Source organism: Tamandua tetradactyla, chromosome 4 (genome assembly GCF_023851605.1).
Source record: "Tamandua tetradactyla isolate mTamTet1 chromosome 4, mTamTet1.pri, whole genome shotgun sequence".
Taxonomy (NCBI): Eukaryota; Metazoa; Chordata; class Mammalia; order Pilosa; family Myrmecophagidae; genus Tamandua; species Tamandua tetradactyla.
The window spans coordinates 70,045,583-70,068,405 of NC_135330.1; the positions used below are offsets into that span (position 1 = coordinate 70,045,583).

General features: G+C 34.0%; 1 protein-coding gene across 1 annotated transcript in view; it reads left to right on the top strand.

The window, feature by feature from the left end:
* INTS7 (integrator complex subunit 7) overlaps positions 1-22,823 on the top strand; it is a 125,333-nt gene that overhangs the window by 19,871 nt on the left and 82,639 nt on the right. The window contains exons 2-5 of the mRNA XM_077157746.1: positions 1,738-1,867; positions 2,698-2,844; positions 9,074-9,211; positions 15,970-16,016. Of these exons, the coding sequence (XP_077013861.1) occupies positions 1,738-1,867; positions 2,698-2,844; positions 9,074-9,211; positions 15,970-16,016 (462 nt within the window). The remainder of the gene's footprint in view (positions 1-1,737; positions 1,868-2,697; positions 2,845-9,073; positions 9,212-15,969; positions 16,017-22,823) is intronic.

Consider the following 22,823-nt stretch of genomic DNA (forward strand, 5'->3'; position numbering starts at 1 on the left):
CAACTTGGCCAGGTGAACATACCTAGTTCTGTTGCTGTGGACATGAGCCAATGGTACGTGAACCCCATCTGTTGCTGATTACATCTGCAGTCAGCTAGGAGGTGTGCCTGCTGAAGTGAATGATGTGACTTAATTGGCTGGTGCTTAAATGAGAGAGCACAGCATAGCACAGCCCAAGCAGCTCAGCATTCGCAGTTCAGCCCAGGCCTTTGGAGATGTAGAAAGGAATCACCCTTGGGAAAGTTGCTGGAACCCAGAGGCCTGGGTACAAGGCCAGCAGAGACCATCCTTTGCCTTCCCATGTAAGAAAGAACCTCAGTGGAAAGTTAGCTGCCTTTCCTCTGAAGAACTAACAAAATAAATCCCCTTATATTAATAGCCAGTCCATTTCTGGTGTGTTGCATTCTGGCAGCTAGCAAACTACAACACCGGGCCTGGCGAAGGAGACTTCTCAAAGGGGAAATGGCCTGAGTATACAGGGGCCTGCCTTCTGTGAGAGGAAATGGCTTGGGCAAACGAGGGTTGCCTCCTATAGTATCAAGCATCTATTCAAGTATTTATTTGCCACTCATATTTCCTCTTTAATGAAGTTTTTCTTCAAATCTTCTCTTTTGAAAAATTGGATTGGGTGGTTCAGTGGTAGAGCTCCCCTGCCATGCAGGAGAACTGGGTTCAATTCCTGGCCCATGCCCTCCCCCCAAAAAAAGAAAGAAAGAAGAATTGGGTTGTTTGCCTTACTATTGAGTTATAAGAATTATGGACGAAATCCTTTATCAGATACATGTTTAGTAGATGCTTTCTTCCAGAGTGTGGCTTGTCTCTTCATTGCCTTAATAGTATCCTTTGAAGAGCAACAGTTTTAAATTTTGATGGTGTTCACTTATCGTTTTAATTTTGTGGTTCTTGCTTTTCTGTTTTATCTAAGAATTCTTCATCTAACCCAAGATCATACAGATTTCTCCTATTTTTTCTTCCACGTGGTTTATAGTTTTAGCTCTTACATTTGTGTCTGATTCCGTTTGAGTTAATATTTATATATGGTTACAAATTAAGAGTGGAAGTATTTTTTTTTTTGTGGCTTATGGATGTCCAGTTGTTCCAGAATCATGTGTTCAAAAGATTATCCTTTCCATATTGAATTATCTTGACACCTTTGTTAGATCATTGGTTTGAGATTTTTCTTTTTGAATACAAACGTTTAATGTTATGAATACTCTTTGAAGCATTAGCTGTATTCCACAGATTGGGCTTTCATTTTCATTCAATTCAAAATATTTTTCTTATTTCCCTTCTGGTTCTTCTTTGATTCATGAGTTATTTATTTAGAAAACTTTTTTGCTTAATTTCCAAATATTTGAGAATTTTCTACATCTTTTTCTCTTGTTCGTTTCTAATTTAATTCTGTTGTGGGCTGAGAAAATGCTTTGTATGATTCAGTTGTTTTAAATTTGTTGAGGTTTTTATGGTCCAAATATTCTTAATCAATTCTTAATCTTTTTAATTTTTAAAGTGTATTCTTCATTATTGTCATATCTAAAAGTGGCAATTTACCAAATAGCTATTTTATATACCATTTTTATTTTTAAGAGATAATGGGTTACAGTTGTATCTATTTATCTGATTGTTAATAATGACTAAGAAATAGTTACTTTACTGTGTAATTCAGCGGTATTTGCATCTTTGCTTTGTAGCTACAAATTTGCAATCTATTCTCCTCTTTATATGCTTTTTTCATAGGTCTAAGATCTGGCAAACTTGGTGAACAATGTGAAGCAGTTGTGCGCTTTCCCAGGCTCTTTCAGAAGTATCCATTCCCTATTCTTATCAATTCTGCATTCCTGAAGTTAGCTGATGTTTTCAGAGTTGGGTAAGTCTTTTTAAAGCTTCGAAGTCCTAAAGCACTTTGTAGTTCTGTTTTATATTGTGGTCTTTGTTCTTTTGTCTTTTAGCATTACCGTGTCACTAGTTAGGATTTTTGGACACATGTGGCAGTGTGCAGTGCTTTGGTATGAGACATAATGGGGTTTTAAGCAAAAATGAAGAGTGTAATCCACAGTATTTCTTTGGAGAACAGGATAAATCAAATTTAAACTCTTTTAATATGTTGCTGTATATTTTGAAAATATCTGTGGCTTTATACAGATTACTTTGAGAAGTTTCTGATTTATTAGCTTGTTTTATAATATGAGATGCATGTCTGTGAAGTGCCTCAAACACGTAAGCACTGAATAAATCCCCGATTGTATTTTCTCCCCACCATTTCCTCTCCCTCCCCACCTTTCTACTGTTCCACATACATTCTTATGTGCGCATGCACGCACACACACACAACACACACACTAAATCAGACTTGAAGAAGAAAAGATCTTGTAGGAATAGCCTAAGAGAGGAGGAAGGCCATCTGACCTCTCTTCTCAGTCCTGGTTATAATGTGATTGAGGAGATTTAGTTCGGCTCCGAGGCTTCATCTGTTTTATGCCATTTTGGTGTCCTGCAGCAGGAACTAACTAAATAGCTAATCGATTAAGCTTAACTACCTAAAGTACAGACTTCAGGTAACTCCTTTAGTGGTGAATAAGAATGAAAGACATTTGCCTTTTGTTAAAATGTAATATCTTTAGTGTTGCTTTGATTCCTAGTTAAATATTATTCTCCTAAAGTGGTCTGATTTATTTTATCTGTGTTTTTTTTTCATAGAAACAATTTCCTGCGGCTGTGTGTTCTTAAAGTTACCCAGCAAAGCGAGAAGCATTTGGAGAAGATTCTAAATGTGGATGAATTTGTGAAGAGAATTTTCTCTGTGATTCACAGTAATGATCCTGTGGCAAGAGCCATCACACTCCGGTATACTATGTTACTGTAATAATTCACTACAATTATTTTATAAATAATTATGTGATTATTTATAAAAAAGGCAATATAGGGCAAGCCACAGTGGCTCAGGAAGCAACATTCTCACCTGCCATGTCGGAGACCAGGATTCAATTCCCGGTGCCTGCCCATGCCAAAAATAAAAAAGGCAATATATTTGCTTTTTTCGTTTTGAATTTTAAGGATTTGGTTTTGGTTTTTGAGCTAAGACTCAATGCAAAAATTTAGTAACCATCTCATTCTGTAAACCCTTTCCAGTCGAATAGTTCCATGTGTTTGAAATGTTCCTCTTTGTTGGTACTCTGATCAGATAACTTGATGGATCTGAATACAGTGTAGCCTCTGCTCATTTTGAACTTTTGCCTTCCTAACTCTGTTCTATTGTTTCATGTCAGTTTTTTTTATTAATTCATAGTTATCTACTCATTTTTGTATGCAATAATTTATACTTGAACTCATTGGAGATTATTAAGTGTTATTTCTGGAGTTTCTTTAGCCTTTCCTTTTCTTCTTTGGCATTTAAAAAAATAATTTATTTTGTTAGAATTTTCTTTTGTAAGCCTATATCCAGCATGAAGCATGTTCTTTTTAGCCCCGCTCTCTATGAAATTATATTATTTTTTCAGATTTTTAAAAATTTACTTTCCTAGGCTCAGGACTCATTTTTTACCTACCCTGCCCACACAATTCCCTTTTTAATTCATGGAGTCCAAGATGTCACTTCTACTGTAAGTTTCCATTTTTCCTCATTAGAAATCAGTTCTTCCTTCTTCCTCAGAATTAAGTCCAGAGTACTTTTTTTGTTCCTCTGCCTTTTGAGTGGTTAAATTATAGGTAGCTCCTTGATATTTTAAAGTAACTTGACTGATTTTTCTCTTTTTTTAACTACATTCAATAGAATAGAATTTAAATTTAAGATATTCTTACCCTTTGATTTGGCAGATTCACTTACAGGAATTTTTTCTATAATCCTTTTATAAGTTGGTGAATAAATATTAAATATAAGGATGATCGCAGTATCACTTTTGTAAAAAGTGAAAAACTGGGAAAAATCATATATCTATCAACATTAGAAAAGTTAACCTTACGGACCACTAAGTATATAATCATTACCAAATATGAGGTAAAAATATCTGTTCTAACATAGAAAGAGATATTATGTTAAAAAAAGTGGTCAAATGTATCCATTTTTATTAACTCATTTTTTTTGTCAGTAATATAAACATTTATATAGACTTAGGAAAAATTCTGAAGGGTTGTGTACTGTTAACAGTGATTATTTTGGGCAGGGTTTGGCAGTGGCCATTGGATTATAGGAGACTTTTCCATGTGTTGTGTTTTGTTTTTGTTTTTGGCATGGGTAGGCTCCGGGAATCAAACCTGGGTCTCTGGCTTGGCAGGTGAGAATTCTGCCATTGATCCATGTGGTTTTATAATGTTTGAATTTTTTTTCACAAACATGGATTATTTTTATAATCAGAAGACAAAAATAAAGAAGAAAGAGAAATAGTATAATTTAACTGGTGCAATGAGGTGATTTTTAACGTAAAATTTACTTAAAAGGAAATGCACAAACTTAAGTATACATTCACTTAGTATTAACAGATGTCTCCCAGCCCCTATCAAGACTGGAATTTAACATCACCCCAGGAAGTTCTCTAATGTCACTTCCCCAGTCAGTTCCCACACCTACCTCCTTAGAGGTAATTGCTGTTCTGATGGTTTTCCCCACCATGGATTAGATTAGCTTTTGTCTGTTTTCAAACTTCATATAATGGAGTCATATAGCGGTATCCTTTTATGTGGCTTCTTTGACTCAGCATAGTTTTTGAGATTAATCCATGTTGTATATGGGAATTCATTCCTTTTTATTGCTGAGTAGTTTTCCACTATATACCCATCACACAGTTTATCCATTTTACTGTTGAATACTTAAGCTGTTTCTGATTTGAAGCTATTATAAATAAAATTTCTATGAATATCCTTGTACAAGACTTTTTATGAACATGTTTTCATTTCTTTGAATATAGGGGCAGAAATGCTGAGCCATAGGGTAGGTTTATGTTTAGTTTTATAAGAAACTGCCAAATCTTTTTCCAAAGAACTTTTAACCATTTTATATTCCCACCAACAGTGTATGAAGATTCTGCTTGCTCCACACCTTCACTAACTTGTGGTGTTGGACTTTTACATTTTAGCCATTCTAACGTGAGAACAGTGGTTTTGATTTATATTTCCCAGATGGTGATGATGTTGAATACCTCTTCTTGTGCCTTTTGACTGTTCATATTATTTGGTGAAGTGTCTGTTGAAATCTTTTAGCCATTTTCTTCACTAGAGTTTTTAGATTTTATGATATTGTTTGTCTTTTTGTTATAGAATTGTAGGAGTTCTTTGTATATTCTGGATACCAGTCCTCTGTGTGTTAGATGTTTTACAAATCACTTAAGAAATAGAAGAAAACTCTTTCAGAAAGCCATTCTTCTTTCTGAAAGCCATTGTCTTAGTTTCCTGGCTCCTTAGACATATACCGTATAATGGGTTGGTATAAACAATGGAAATCTGTTACCTCAGAATTTTAGAGGATAGAAATTTTGCTTCTTTCAGGGTCAGGGTTAGTAGCATTCTGGCCAGCTGGTGTTCTTTGGGTTCCTTGGCTTTCTGGTCACATGGCTGTGTCCTTTCCTTTCTTTTCCAGGTCCCTGTTTTCACTGACTTTGCCTTCTGTCTCCTCCCATGGCTTTTTTTCTGTAAGGCCTCTAATTAATAGGCTTAAGACCCACCCTCATCTTAACTAAAAATAACATCTTCAAGAGATCTTTTTACAACAGGAAAAAGATACACAACAGGATATGTGTGTTTCATATCCACAGGAATGAGGCACATAATTCAACCTACTATAGCCATTAACAGAATTACTACCATTTTTGTGCTTTTTCTTTTTATATTTCAGTATCATTGTTTCTTTTGTTTTCTGTCTTTAACTATAAATTGAATAATATATGCATCAGAATAAAAACAGTTTCAGGCTGTGCAGCTCTCAGAACCACCCCAGCTTCTGGCAGTGTAAAACCAAGTGACCAAGCCATGAGTATCCCTATCTCCACTAAGTGTTGCATATATTCTTTCAGTTTGTACTATGAGCTTTTCAAAATGTTCTGCTGTAGAAAGGGAAAAGTAATACTTTCATAATTTTTAACAAGTGATGTAACTCCCCACTCCCCCATTAACATTCTTTTGAGGCCCTGTTCGGGAAGCAGTGGCCTAGTCAACTGGAGAAAAATTCAGCTGGTATGTGTAGGAGACTTTGGTTCCAAGTCCAAACTTACATTCTAATAAGCTGCCTTAATAAACCACATTCCTTGATGTAAAATGAGAAAAATAAAACCCACCTTAACACAATTCATTTATTTCCTTTATGATAAAATGCAAACTTATGCAAAAAAGTTTTAATATCACCATGGAAATGTCAAGACTCTGGCTCCTAAAATGTATCTTTGTTAAGGTATTGGGCATTTGAGTGACTACATTTTCTTTCCTTCTTTGTATAAATATTTATTTTGGCTGTAATGCTGTTTTAGTAAAGAAGATGTGATACAGTAAGAATGTTAATTTTTGTAGGACCGTGACTTTTTGGTTGAGAAATATTAGAATATCATTAAGAAGGATTCTGTTAAGGAGTAATATAAACTCTATAAAGAAAATATTGGAAAAACCAATAAGCAAATTTATCTGGAAGGGCAGGGTGCCCCGAATTGCTAAAAACATCTTGAGGAAAAAAAACGAAGCTGGAGGTCTCGCGCTGCCTGACTTTAAGGCATACTATGAAGCCACAGTGGTCAAAACAGCATGGTATTGGCATAAAGATAGATATATCGACCAATGGAATCGAACAGAGTGCTCAGATATAGACCCTCTCACCTATGGACATTTGATCTTTGATAAGGCAGTCAAGCCAACTCACCTGGGACAGAGCAGTCTCTTCAATAAATGGTGCCTAGAGAACTGGATATCCATATGCAAAAGAATGAAAAAAGACCCATCTCTCACACCCTATACAAAAGTTAACTCAAAATGGATCAAAGATCTAAACATTAGGTCTAAGACCATAAAACAGATAGAGGAAAATGTTGGGAGATATCTTATGGATCTTACAACTGGAGGTGGTTTTATGGACCTTAAACCTAAAGCAAGAACACTGAAGAAGGAAATAAATAAATGGGAGCTCCTCAAAATTAAACACTTTTGTGCATCAGAGAACTTCATCAAGAAAGTAGAAAGACAGCCTACACAGTGGGAGACAATATTTGGAAACGACATATCAGATAAAGGTCTAGTATCCAGAATTTATAAAGAGATTATTCAACTCAACAACAAAAAGACAGCCAACCCAATTACAAAATGGGAAAAAGACTTGAACAGACACCTCTCAGAAGAGGAAATACAGATGGCCAAGAGGCACATGAAGAGATGCTCAATGTCCCTGGCCATTAGAGAAATGCAAATCAAAACCACAATGAGATATCATCTCACACCCACCAGAATGGCCATTATCAACAAAACAGAAAATGACAAGTGCTGGAGAGGATGCGGAGAAAGAGGCACACTTATTCACTGTTGGTGGGAATGTCAAAGGGTGCAACCACTGTGGAAGGCAGTTTGGCGGTTCCTCAAAAAGCTGAATATAGAATTGCCATACGACCCAGCAATACCACTGCTAGGTATCTACTCAAAGGACTTAAGGGCAAAGACACAAACGGACATTTGCACACCAATGTTTATAGCAGCGTTATTTACAATTGCAAAGAGATGGAAACAGCCAAAATCTCCATCAACAGCAGAGTGGCTAAACAAACTGTGGTATATACATACGATGGAATATTATGCAGCTTTAAGACAAGATAAACTTGTGAACCATGTAATAACATGGATGGACCTAGAGAATATTATGCTGAGTGAATCCAGCCAAAAACTAAAGGACAAATACTGTATGGTCCCACTGTTGTGAATGGACATTCGAGAATAAACTTGAAATATGTCATTGGTAACAGAGTTCAGCAGGAGTTAGAAACAGGGTAAGACAATGGGTAATTGAAGCTGAAGGGATACAGATTGTGCAACAGGACTAGATACAAAAACTCAAAAATGGACAGCACAATAATACCTAATTGTAAAGTAATCATGTTAAAATACTGAATGAAGCTGCATCTGAGCTATAGGGTTTTTTTTTTTGTTTTTGTTTGCTTGTTGGTTTGTTTGTTGTTGTTGTTTTTTACTATTACTACTACTTTTATTTCTTTTCTTTATATTAACATTTTATATCTTTTTCTGTTGTGTTGCTAGTTCCTCTAAACTGATGCAAATGTACTAAGAAACAATGATCATGCATCTATGTGATGATGTTAAGAATTACTGAGTGCATATGTAGAATGGTATGATTTCTAAATGTGTTAATTTCTTTTTTTTCTTTCCGTTAATAAAAAAAAAAAAAAAAAAAAAAAAAAAAAAAAAAAAGAAAATATTGGGACTGATGAATGATACGGCCATTAAGGAGAATGTCCTGAACAGTGTATTTTAAGGAAGGTAGATGAAAGTTGGGAACTCTGACTTCAAGCAACTTAATTTCTAGAAAAATGTATTAATAAGTAGACATATGAAGTAAAGAAAAAAAGTAATACCTTTCAAACACTAAGCAATTTTTAGTAGTAAGAATTATTTAAACTTAAAAGGGGAGTGAAAAGAGGAAAGAGGATATATGTTAAAGATGTTTTATTTTTTACTCATTACCTTACATTTATAAATTAAGACAACAAATAGAAGGAAAAGCTAGAAGATATCGTATTTCAAATGATGTGCTAAGAATATTTTAATATTAATGACCAGGGTATACTTTTCTGCCTTTTTGTATTTCGTAGTAACAAACTATTAATCAATATTAGCCCAATCTTTTGTTATATAAAAGATTAATAGACATATTATTTCTTTTGAAAAATAACTCACCTAATTTTTCTGACATATTGAAGTATCTGTAAGTGTTTAGAATTCAAATCACTGCTTCGTCCCTGAAGCTGATGCTTTATTAACCTGAGATTTATGTAATTACTACAAGCTTTAGTTTTGAGAACCTAATTTCACCTTACTTCTTTTCCTAACCTTGAATTTATTGTATCTCCATTCTCCTTGGGTTTCTCTATTTCTCTAGGATGTTGGGAAGTCTGGCATCAATAATTCCTGAGAGGAAGAATGCTCATCACAGTATTCGTCAAAGTCTGGATTCACATGATAATGTAGAAGTTGAAGCTGCTGTTTTTGCTGCTGCAAACTTCTCAGCACAGTCAAAGTAAGCATAGGCCTTTTGATAATTTGGCTTCCCAAGGAGAGTTTTTAAGGAAATAACTGATCAATATATTTAAACACTAAGGGATACAGAAACTGTAAATGGCAAGGTATATTTTTCAAGAGATTTTATACATTAAGGAAACAAGATTTGAAAGAGAAAATTTAAGGACAGAGCATTGGCATTAAAATGTAAATGCAGTAAGAGTTTCCAAAAGGATGAGATCATCTTAGATTAGAATATTTGGGGAGGGCCTCATTGGGGGAGCAGAAACTTTATCAGTTGAAGACCCTTCCCCAAAAGTACTCATTCCCAATACTAAATTACTACTTCTAATGTTAAGCATTTAGAACTATATGCACAGTTTGACTAAGTAACTTGAATTGAAACCAGATTTCAACAAATTTAACTTAGAATTTCAATGTCCATATTATCTTATAAATTACTTTTTTTTGGATGAAAAGTTACTGTGCTGAGCATGACTGTTTACCCTCTGTAAAAATATAATATTACCTTTGCTGACTGGTATCAGGAGCAGCATTGCCTTCTGTGGATTGTTTTGATAAATCCTTAAACACCCAGAAAATCTGCTCTTAAGAATTTATCCAAGGAATTAACAGTGTGTTCTGATATTTATTGGCACAGATGCTAGTTGTAGTGTTAATTATAATAGCAAAAGAAATTAGAAGCAACCTAAATTCCAACCAGTGGAAATGTACTTAGATAAATTATGATACCAGCATACAATAATATACTATATTAACTTTTAACAAATATATTTTTAAAAATATTTACATGTGATATTCCAGATTTGTGTAGAAAACAAAAAGCAAGTATTGGTATTTGTGTGACTAGAAAAAACACTAGGATATATATCAAAATGTTGTCTCTGGGTGATAAGATGGTATATAATTTTTATTTTCTTACCATGAGTAAGTTTTGGTTTTATATTCAGATGAATAATAAATGTTACTTTTTTTAACATAAAAAAAGCATCTCCATTAAAGTCTTCTGCTAAATTTGGATAAGACTTGAAATAGTTAATCAACTTTCTTCACATTTTAATTACATGCATACTTTTCTCTATGCCTTTTCTTGTCCAGCCTTCAGAATTACAGGATTACTCATTGGGAAGGGAGAGTAGAAAATAGAAAATTCTTAATTTACTGCTCAAAATTAATAGACAAGGTAGGAAGAAGGGGGAGAAATATCTGAGTAAATACAGTTCCTGTTTGTGCTTTAGAAAAAGATTTTTTCCCTTATCAAGAGAACTTTTTAAAATCACTTTTATTAGATAAGGAGTTTTATTTAGTGAATACTAATCTGATTACCATTGTCAAGGTGTCAGAGCTTTATAATCTGTCAGATTAATATGTACTTCCAGTGCTTCTAGAAATAGTTTTCTCAATTTAATTTTTAAATTTAGGAGGTTTTTAGTAGTTAAATTTCACATACAAGAATTGTGTTTAGTTCAGTTTTTCTCTTGTGTTATTTTCCAAATCTAATTTTATTTCAAATGTGGAATTTCTTATCTGACTTGGAAATCATTCATACTAAATAACATACAGCAAGATTCCTCACTTATGGAATATTTATGTAGAAGCAATTTTTGACGTACTAGGTAGGCTTCAATCTGATACAGTAATTTGTGTTATTAGGAAATACCGATCTAGTCCAGTAGCAATGCCTGAAGGACCAATCTAAAAACTACTGTGTATCAGAGCATAACTTTAAAGAAATATATCTTTTTGATATCAGTGTTTATCTCCTCCCCCAGAAGTAAATCCTGGCTTGAGATCAAATATCTCAACAATACTGATGGATTTTTGTCTTAGTATCTCTATTAATTTTGGGATTTAAATAAATCAAAGGAACTGGCCAAATAAGGCTTTGAGGATTTATTTAATTCTGTTTTTCCCCTACTACCATAACCACACATAATTTGTTCCAAAAAATCTAAGATTTCATATTTTTAAAGACCTAGTCTTTGGGTCCTAAAGTAGGAGTTAGAAGTCTAAATGCTTTCAAGTGCCAGACAAACATTGTCAGTGAGAAAAGTGTCCTCTCATAGCTATTGGGATGAATTGGAGAAGGAGGTATCTTCTGAAAAGGGTAGATTCCCCTTCCGGTCAATTGTTACTGTGAAGGAATGTATGCCTGATGTTGTCGGATCTTTTTTTTTTCCCCAGGAGAAACTGGAAAATCAGATTATTCTGTTTAGTCTCAGCATATTTAAATGTTGACATTAAGAAAAAAATATATTAGAGAAAATAAATTGTAATTAATATATACCTTAAAGACTTGAATATATTTTTAAATTTTGAGTTGTTATAAAAGTTATTGTATACTTAGAATACTAATTGGATAACTACTATGTCCAAATGCTGTTCCAAGCAGTTAGTAATGCAAAGGTGAAAAAGAAAAAGCCTTATTGTCTTGACTTGATGTTCTAGTGGAGCAAATTAGGTAACATACATTTGATCATCATTGTTCCAGATTACATATTTGCCAGTTTGCCTACTTGCTAAAATTTATTTGTAACCCCAAAATCAGTATTTGCATCGCTTTCCCACTTTTTCTCAGACGTGTACAGAGCAGAGAAGAATTTGAGTCACCTGCACACACATTCCCAACTGAGAAGGTGATGGTCTATCTTCTTGTTTCAGTTTTCATGCTGTAAGCATGTATCTTTTCAACAATGTATTTAGTGCCATGCTTTTTGCATTTTTTTGTGCTTCTTTGGTGATTTCATTATTTAAAATGGCCCCCAAACATAGTGCCAAAGTATTATCAAGTATTCCTAAGTGCCAGAATGCTGTAGTACTTTACAGAGAAAGTACATGTGTTAGAAGTTAGAATGCTGTTGGCTCTGAGTTCAATGTTAATGAATCAGCACCTTCTTTAATGAGCTCCATTTACCTGCCTCGCCCCATGTGATTTATAGTTATATGTGCTTAAATTTGTGTTGAGGCTTAGTTTAAATATTCTAAAATGTTCTGAAGGCAATAATAAGTACTTCTAGGTGAAGTTTAATAAGGTCACTCTCAAAAGGTAGCTGAAAATAAGAACTTACTAGAGAATCATTGTATACAAGTTTGAGGAGGAAACAAAAGATATTATGGTTCTTTTAAACAGAAACATATAAAACAAGATTATTTATTGCTCTGATTAAGGCTTGAAGGAAACTTACCCTGTATTTCTCCTCAGAATGATTTGATATTTACAAATTCAGTGAATATAGAACAAAACCACTGCAAATAACAAGAATTTACTGGATATGTAAATACATAAAATGACATCAGGTGCTGGTTAGTATTTTGAGAAAATAAAAGAGTATTGTGATAAGACCTGAGTTAGCTGCTTTAGCTAGGGTGATCTGGGAAGGCCTTTATGAAGAGGTGATACTGAACTGAATCTCTGTGATAAGAAAGAGGTAGCCATGCAGAAATCTAGAGAAAGAATATTCCAAACAGAAGGAATAGTAAGTGCAAGAGTTCTTTGAAATGGAAATGTCATCTATAGATAATATATACTTCTTGCCTTATACTTAGAAGACATTTATAATTTACTTTTTTCTTATGTAACTGATAACATTTTAGTGTCATAATTCCTTCACATTCTGAAACAGTGCTGAAGTCCTTGAAGAGCTTTGTTTATGTGGCAATATTTATTGATATTTGCTATATTACAAATTAAGAATGAATGATAAATTTATATGTGTGTATTTTAAATATAATAACAAACCTATAATATGTTAACATAAAAACATTTTTATAAAAATAACTCTTTTCCACACAAAAAAATTTGAGTAGAGTGGCATTGCTTTAAAAAATTTGTCAGATCTCTTTAATGTCTGACTTAAAGATACCTGGATTCTCACATTTTCTACTGTATTCAATCTGTTATGGTATATTCTTTTGATTAAAATATATGAAGAAAATCCAGCTTCACAAGATATATAGTTGGAAAAGGGAGGAATAGTTTTAAAGACTATAGATAATTATGAATATTCTTCTTTGATTCTATACCAAAACTTGACAGTTGATTTTAAAGGTAAGTTGCAGTGTGGACTGTGAAACCATATCAATGAATGTTTTGTTCTGTATTACATTGCAATCCATTGAGCTCTTATACTTCTGTATGATTTTATAACATTATTTATGTGGTTTTTTAGAAAATACTGATTTGCTGTGTTATGCAGGTCTTCCACATATTGATACATTTCACTACATAATATCAAAGGATCACATTTGTTAATATAACCAATCTTATCTAGCAGATCTTTTAATTATTAAGCTACCAAGTTTATTATGACAGATACAGGTTTGCTGAAATTCTGGTTTTTGCTTAAAAGCTCAAATGTTATAATTGGCAACAAATATTCCAAGTTATCTTCCTTCAGGTTACAAGCTCATTTTCAAGAAAATGTCTGCCATATAGCCATGTCTAAAAACTATGGCATTTTATGAAAAATAGCTAGTTCATTTCATAACTCAAAAGTTGAACTTGTACTGCTTCTGGGGACAACCATGTGTACTTTATATGTGCTTTCCATTTTGTCAGAAAATATAAAAAAGACATGCACTCAAGCATTGAAATTTAATAAAATTAGTAATTTTTACTGTTTTACCTAGGGCACTCTTAAGTGAAACTGGCTTTTCTTTTGTGAATGCATTGGTAAAGAATACATTCTGTGAATGCAGAATGGTAAAGACTTCTGGTACAGTTTGTTGCCACTGCCTTGATTCTTGCTAAGGTGCCAGCAATTTTACTCACTGTTGCTTTTGCAGCAAAGTTTTAAAATATCAGTACTGTTGTTACAGAATAAATTGTGAGATTAAAAAAGTTACTCACTTTGAAAATTTCAGCACTAATTGTGCTTGTTACAATTTATGTGAATTCTTGGCTATTCTATGCTCAAGTGGTACTGACACCAGATATGTGTAAGCAAAACAGTATGTCCAGCCACATATGTAGATTTGCCCGTTTTAAAGAAAAAAGAATTCTGTAAATGAGCTATTAACATAATCTTTATATTGAAAAATGGCAGTGACTTGATTTCCTTTATTCACTTTTCATCCAGCAGACATTCAATATTGTTAATTGTCCAGGTCTCTCAGCTGTTATGTATACCTCTCTAGCTTAATGCGTTATGATAACTTATCCTGTTATCATATCTAGTGTGGAAAGCTGTAACAATTTTTTTGCTTTTAAATAGCCTATAGCATATACATTTAAAATATTCAGTTCCTGTTTCTTCACATTCTAAATAATTGGTCTCAAAATGAAGCCACAACATAACTGACACCATATTGCTTTTCAAAAATGTTCTCTTACATAAGATACAATAAGGTAAATTATTAAATTAATATCTGTAAAGTTGAAATTTTGGTCATATTTTTGTTTCTTATTTACAGTTTTGCTGTTTTCTTTAGAGGAGATTCTTCCCTTCCATGACTTAGAAAACTGAATATGTCAGTTTCATCTTTTTCATCAATTTCAGACCTAGACAGTACTGCTTCATTTGAGAATATGAGTCTTCTAATTTCTCTTTTTAAAACTAACAATCACTAACAATTTTAAAACTAACAAAAACTAACAATTCTCTTAAATATAAAGAAATATAAATATTTTACAAATAAACTTGATTTTACTTTAGAATAAAATAATGAGAAATTTTTAAATAAAATAATTTTAGATAACGTTGAATTTTATTTTAAAAGTCTTTCAAAGCTTCATTATAAGATTAGGTGCACTTTTTGTTATAAGCAAAAGGTGTAACCTTCAGAATTTCAAAACAGTGTATTAGATGATAATGAGGTTACAGAGTTGATAGCAGATTTAACTGAACATAGTAAAAGCACAGTAGAATAATTGAGAACAAACTTGATCTCAGAAAACACATGTTTATATCCTAAACCACCTACCTTAGAATATAATAGAAAACATAAGAATACACAAACACATTCCGGCTTTCAGGTGACATCATTGCATATCATGTAGTTTCAAGAAAACATTGTACATTTGTGAGAGAATGAAAGTTAAAAGGCAAATATTTTATTTAAATATACATTTGCTGAATAAGCCAAGTCTGACCCCATTATCTCTGGCGTATTTCCTTACATGTTATGTAATACTTTATCCCAAATGTTCATAAAAATTGGCAACATTCAGTAATATTTCTATTATAATAGAATCAGTAGTCATACTGGCCAAAGCAATCCTTTGGAAATACTTTACACATGATATTAAAGAAAAAGACTAACTTTATGTAGTTCTCATTTAGTAAGATTTTGTCATATTTCCTACTTCATTTCTACTACTTCATACCTACTTTCTAAAATTCAGAATATTAGAAATAGATTTTATTGCTTGAATAATCACAATTTGTGTTAGAAGCTTTTCTTAATTGAAAGTATATCCTAAAACATCATAGACTGAGATAGTGAGTGACCTTATATTTTTCAATGTCACTGAGTGTTGCAAATTAGAACAACACTAATACATTATAGCACCTTTCCTTTAATATCATGTGAGAATGATGTTGACATAAACCACTTAGTGGTTGGGTTTTTTTTTCAGCTATCTTTTGTACTCTACCCCAATCCCACAACAACACTTGACCTCTGAATATTAGTTATGATTTGGAGTATTACATTTCGACTGTTGTTTGTTTTACTATTTGTGCTTTTAAGTCCTAGGAAACTTAACCAAATTTAATATTTTTGTTTTAAAATTTTTACTATTCTCTCTTTCCAAAGGGATTTTGCTGTAGGAATCTGTAACAAAATCAGTGAAATGATTCAAGGTATGTATGCATGCTTCATTTAATATTATGAATTGACTTAGTGGAATTTATATTAGTAGTAGTTGCTAACCTTTATTAAGTACTTACTGTGTGATAGACACCATTCATTCATTCATTCATTCAAGTAATATTTATTTGGTCTCAAAATGAAGCTACAACAGGGCTGTAGTTGCTGAGGATACAATAATGAACCAACAAAGTCCTTACTTTCATGTAATGTACGTTCTAGTGGTGGGGTGGAGGGAAGCAATAAACAAAAATATGATGTGAGAATCATATTTTACTGAAGGTTACACCTTGTGCTTATAACAAAAAGTGCACCTTATCTTGTAATGAAGCTTTGAAAGATTTTTAAAATAAAATTCAACATTATCTAAAATTATTTTATTTAAAAATTTCTCATTTTATTCTAAAGTAAAATAAAGTTTATTTGTAAAATATTTATATTTCTTTATATTTAAGAGAATTGTTAGTTTTTGTTAGTTTTAAAATTGTTAGGATTGTTAGTTTTAAAAAGAGAAATTAGAAGACTCATATTCTCAACAGAATTTTTCTTCGCTATAGAAAGAAATATAAGGTAAGGATAGAGTCTGAGAGTAGATAGCAGGAGGTTGGTGAGACTACTATTCTATATATGTTGGTCAGGAAAGACCTCTGATGGAGTGATATTTGAGATATGAAGGAGGGGAAGGAATGAGTAATGCAGATCTCTAGGGGAAGAACATTCTGATTAACGGCGGAGCAGTGATACTAGAAACTCTGTGGCCCTCTCTTCACTCTGCTGATATCCGTCTAGTGGCTTCTAGTTAGAACTAGAATCCAATCTAAATTCCTCACCATGGTCTGTAAAGTCCTAGCTTTCTAATCTCATCTTTCATGCCACAATCACCTAGTCACATTGTAAAAGCTATATTATTATACAATCATCTTCAAGAAACAAGGCTACTGGAACACAGTTCTACAGTTTCAAATGCTTCCCCTTAAGCCACTCCAATATACCATAAACTAAAAAGATATGTCTATGTAATTGCATAAGAATAACCTCCAGAATAACCTCTCAACTCTGCTTGAAATCTCTCAACCACTGACGTTTTATTTTTTCTCATTTCTCTCTCCCCCATTTTGGTCAAAAAGTTTTTCTCAATCCCTTGATAATGGGTGCTGGGTCCTGTCTCATCCCAGGATTTCTGTCCCACATTGCCAGGGAGATTTACACCCCTGGGAGTCATGTCCCATGTAGGGACAGGGCAGTGAGTTCACTTGCCATGTCAGCTTGGAGAGAGAGGCCACATCTGAGCAACAAAAGAGGTTCTCTGCGGGTGACTCCTAGGCCTAATTTTAAGTAGGCTTAGCCTATCCTTTGCAGGAATAAGTTTCATAGGGGCACACCCCAAGATTGAGGGCTCAGCCTATTAATTTGGTTGTCCCCACTGCTTATGAAAATATCAGAAATTCTTCAAGTGGGGATGTTGAATATTTCCCCCTTTGTCTCCATTCCCCCAAGGGGACTTTGCAAATACTTCTTAGTTCAATGTCCAGATCACTTTGGGATTTATCAGGGCATCATATTAACCTGAACAAACCAACAAAGTCTCATGCCCTATTCAAGATTCCATGTACTTAACGGTGGTCCACTAAACTGACCATGCAAGTTAAATTAGGAAATGCGCTACCCAAAATATAAATTTTGCACCAAATAAACATCTCTACCTTTAGTCTCACACAGGTAAATTGAAGTTTTTAAATATGGACAATGTCATCCTTTACCCAGTCTTCTGATATACCTTAGTCCTATCCAGATCAACTTCATAACTCTACTCGATGTCTGATCACTCTTTCAACGTTTTAAATAGTTCCTGTATGGGGAACTGCTGACTTTCATAGCCTCAGAGCTCTAATTGAGGCTCATGTTTTTAACCAAGGTACTGTTTTGCCTTTCCAGAGCATGAATTTCTTAAGAGTATTCAGTATTAAAGAGAACTTGCTCGTTTTGCATAAATACTGACAGTCATTTAATTGATAGCCAACATAGTGATTGCGCTTATGTCTATTGTCTTTTATTCCTTTGTCTTTTTTTCTCCCTACTACCAAAAAAAGGCTTTTTTAAGAAACGACTTCTTCATTCTCTAATCTTACTCTTCTCCTTCCCAACTCCTACTGGGACTGTCCATTGACCAGACCCAAACAGAGGGCAAATAGCAGGAGAGTTTATGAATATAAACTCCTGGGAGTGTTCTGTACATCTGGATGATGGTTTTATGGGTATCTTCATATGTGCATTTAAGATGAGCATTTTATTGTTTACAAATATACCTTAAAAAGAAATTAAAACACTGAGAAGAAGGGGGGATATGAAGCAGGAGGCTGTCAAGGGGAAAGGCCTTTAGTAGGTAAAACAGGAGACTTTTGCGATGATCATTCAAGAGATGGTAATGGAAATGGACCAGGTTGATGGAAATGGAGGTAGAAAAAGTTAAATTTCAGTTATATTTTGAAGATAACCAGCAAAATTAGCTAATAAATTTGGATATGGTATGTGAGAGAAAGAAGAGAATCAAGAAAGACTATAAGACTTGAGGAGTCATGACGATGGAGTTGCCATTTACTGAGCTAGGGAAGTTTTTGAGGGGTGATTTCGAGCTGGAAGATTGGGAATTCTCTTTGGACCCTATTAACTGCAAAAGCTGAGACTAATGGAAATGTCAAGGAAATAATGGAATATTTGTATCTAGAGTTGGGGCTGGGGAAATGGAGGGAAGGTTGGAAGGCATGTAGCATATAGTTAACATATAGCTAGCTGATAATGGAAACCATGGGACTATATGAATTTACTCAAGCAAAGTAATACAATGAAAAGAGCATTTAGTACAAAACTTAAGGAATACCAGCAATTAAGGGTGGATAAAGAGGAGACTATAAAGGAGATTGAGAGGGAACAGCCAGAAAGAGGACAAAAGCCAGGAAGAGTCTAAAAAAAACACAGGCCATTTTAAGAGAGCATTTCAAAGATAGAGTGGTCAGCAATGTTAAATGTAGATGGTACCTTAAGAATCAATGTAACAACAGCCACATGTTTATCTCATGCTTTCCATCTATCCAATCTCCTGTACTAAGCATTTTACTTGTTTTAAATGCATTTAATCCTCATGATTCTGTGATATAGATGTGACTAGTATGTTGAACCATTTGAAATTGCTGATATTCAAATAATTTAATATGGTTCAGTTTAATATTATCCCTGTTACATGCACGGGGAAACGGAAACTCAAAGGTTTTAAAATTGCTGAAAGGGAGTAAATGTTTTGATCTTGTTGTTCTCCCTGCCATCTTTTACTGGGACTCTCATGGCCCGAGATCACATAGCTTGTAAGCAAACCCAGACAGTCTAGCTCCAGAATCTATACTGTTAACTGCTATGCAGTACAGTACTGCCTCTTATTCCTCTCATGCCATCAGTCATACACATTTACCTACACTGGTAACCCATCTCTTGCTCTGTTCCTCTATGTCCTCCTAAGTTCATAAAGGCTGTGCTGTATCTTGGCTCCTTCCCAGAAAGGTTTAAACATACCCCTAATCTTTTTATTCTGTGGTAATTCAAGTTTTCTTTGTGATGTAAAAAGGTTCATCTGTTGGATGGAATCAGAGGTTTAAGAGAGTGGCAGTTTGGTAGCCATTTTGTGAATGGAAGAGAAATTGACTAGGAAACCTGTAAGGATTGCTGGACAGCAGTGAGGATCCTGCTGTGGTTGGAGACCATGAATATTTAGGTTTTTATTTAGAAAATTATTTCATACTCCACTAATACTGGTAGATCTCCAGACTTTTCCTTCTCCCCAGCACTCTGGAAACACATGTTCAACTCTCTGTTTGGCTTCTCCATTTGTAAAACAGGCATCTCAAACTTAATGTGACCCAAAGAGAAAACCAAATCTGCTTCTTAGGTCTTCTCCATCTCAAAAAGAATAATACTATCTACCTAATCAAGCCAAAAATGTGCACATTATTCTTGAGTGTCTTCTTCACTCACCACATACAGTCTTGCAGCAACTCTAGTTGACTCTACACCTAAGTTATATTTTGAGTCCATCTCTTATTATTACCCTCCCTAATTCAGGTCATCATCTCTTTCTTGGATTACTGTGCTAGCCTCTTAATTGGTCTTTTTGTTACTCTTCTTATTCCTCTACTGTCCGTTCTTCACATAGCAGCTTTTAAAAAGGCAAATCAGATCATAACATTCCCTTTTTTAAAGCTGTTCAGTGGTTTCCATTTACATATGGAAAATTTGAACTTCTTACCTTGACTTAAAAAACCTTACATGATACCTGTCCCCACCTGTCTCTCTCCTTAGTCTCCTACACTTCCCATTAATACCAGCCACACAAGTCTTATTGACTGTTTCAGATCATTTGCATGAGAATGCTCTTCTCTCAGATTACCTTATAGTTACCACCTTGTCATTTTCAAATTTCATCTTGAATGTCACCTCTTCAGGACTTTTGATAGCATTTGATTTAATGTAATCACCCTTGCCCTTATATAAAATCATTGTTTATCTAATGTATCACATTACCCTATTTTATGTTGTTTGCATAGCACTTTTTACTGTGTTGTGTTTTTCTGGTTTGTCTCTTTATTGTTTTTCTCCCCATAAGACTATAAGCTCTTTTTCACCACTTTATCTTGCGTGCCCAACACCATTGGCAGAGACCTAGGTTGTTAAATATTTGTAGAAAACTTGGTTAAATGGATAAATTTTGTAGTACACGGCATGCTTATTTTGCAGTTGTCTTCAGGGTCGTATTTCATTATCTACTTGATTTAGAAATACTATTACCAGCCCAATTATCCATTTTATTCACCAGATTTGGTTCCATTTTATTTTTCCCTGTTTCTAAAAGTAAACCTACCTATAAATACTGATTGACAGCTGTCGAAGATATTTCCTCTAACGAGTCACCAAGTGCTATTTACCTTTCAAATACCTCTTAAATATATCTTTTCTCCATCTCTATTCTTTAATCCAAGCCATTATCTCTACCTCATCAGCCTACCCCTAGGTTCTCTTCATATAATCCATGCTGTGTATACTGTGGTCATTTACTTCTCTGATTAAAACGTTTTACTTTCCATTCCCTATATAGGCTGTGGTCCAGATTTCTCAGTAAGATCTCTGTTGGTGTGGTCTCTGCCTGTTCCTCTAGTTTCATCTCATACCACTCTCTGCCTCTAACTCTATACTCCAGTCATATCAAACTTCATTCCATTCCTTGATCTCTCTCAACTCCTAGCCTTTTCATTGCTGTTTCCTTCGTTTAAAACACACATATACATACACCACACTGAACTGCCATACTGCCTGCTATTTTTCTAGTTTACTAGCTGCTGGAATACGATATACCAGAAACAGAATGGCTTTTAAAAATGGGAATGTATTAAGTTGCAGTTTTACAGTTCAAAAGGCATAAAAATGTCCAAATTAAAGCAAGGATATAGAAATGTCCAATCTAAGACATTCAGGGACAGATAGGCTGATGAAGTCCAGGGTTTCTGTCTCAACTGAAAAGGCACATGGCAAACATGGCAATGTTTGCTAGCTTTCTCTTCAGGCTTCTTGTTTCATAAAGCTCTCCCAGGGACATACTCCTTCATCTCCAGAGGTCTCTGGCTGCATGAGCTCTCTGATTCTCCTGGCTCTCTTATCATTCTCTTTCTCTCTCTCCAAATGCTTTTAAAGGATTGCAGTAAACTAATCAAGACCCATCTGGAATGGGTGTTGTCACGTCTCCCTCTAATAAAAGGTTATTACCCACAATTGGGTTAGTCATATCTCTGTGGGGATAATCTAATCAAGTTTTCAACATAAATATGAATGTAATTGCTTAATCACTAAATTGATATTTCCTTTTGTCTCCAGTATCTTCGAGCACTGTAATTTACAACTAAAATTGTGAAATTATAACCCATGTCAAACTCTGAAATATGTTCTACAACTAATTGTGGTGCTGTGCTTTGAAATTTATTGCTTTTTTTTATTTATGTTATTTTTCACAAAAAAAAGGGAAAAAAGTCAATTGTGATGATAAAAAAAATTTAAGCCTTCTAGTCTCCTATATTCTGGAGCAGCTAGAAGAAAAATCTGAGAGGATCATATGGTAGCCCATGACAAGTTCTGGGATCTGTCCTATAACTACTTGTTGAAGAGTGCTTTGAAAGCTATTGCTTTCTTATTTCTTTACTTTGTATATATGTTATACTATACAATAAAAAGTTAAAAAAAAAAAAGATTTAAAAAATATGGTGGTCAAAGACAGAAAACAATAAAATACTGACAGAATTCCTTTATCAAATGACATTGTTGGATATCACAATACTAAGATATGCTCACACTGACAGTTACTTCACAATGGAAAAATCAGTGATTTGCAGAATATGAATTGGCTTTTGGCATATATGCAGCACATTATAATTGAGAAATTTTTCTCTTATCACTGCAAAGTCAATGTATAGAAGAGAAAATTTTTATTTGTTTATTTAGCTGCAATGTTGACTGAATAAAATGTCTTGGAGTTAGTCTTTGTGGCGTTCCAGTTGTGTATGTAGTAAAGAAAGGCATTGCTACACAAAGTTCTAAGAACTTAAAAACTATTCCCCATGCAGGCTAGTCATAGCCTGATGTTGAATCAGTGTTGAAGGAAAATATCTAATATTTAAGCATAAGCAAATCAATTGTAGAGAGAGAGAGAGAGTGTGTGTGTGTGTGTATGTTTGTATGTCTTTTTAGTGTGCTATTATAAGAATTAG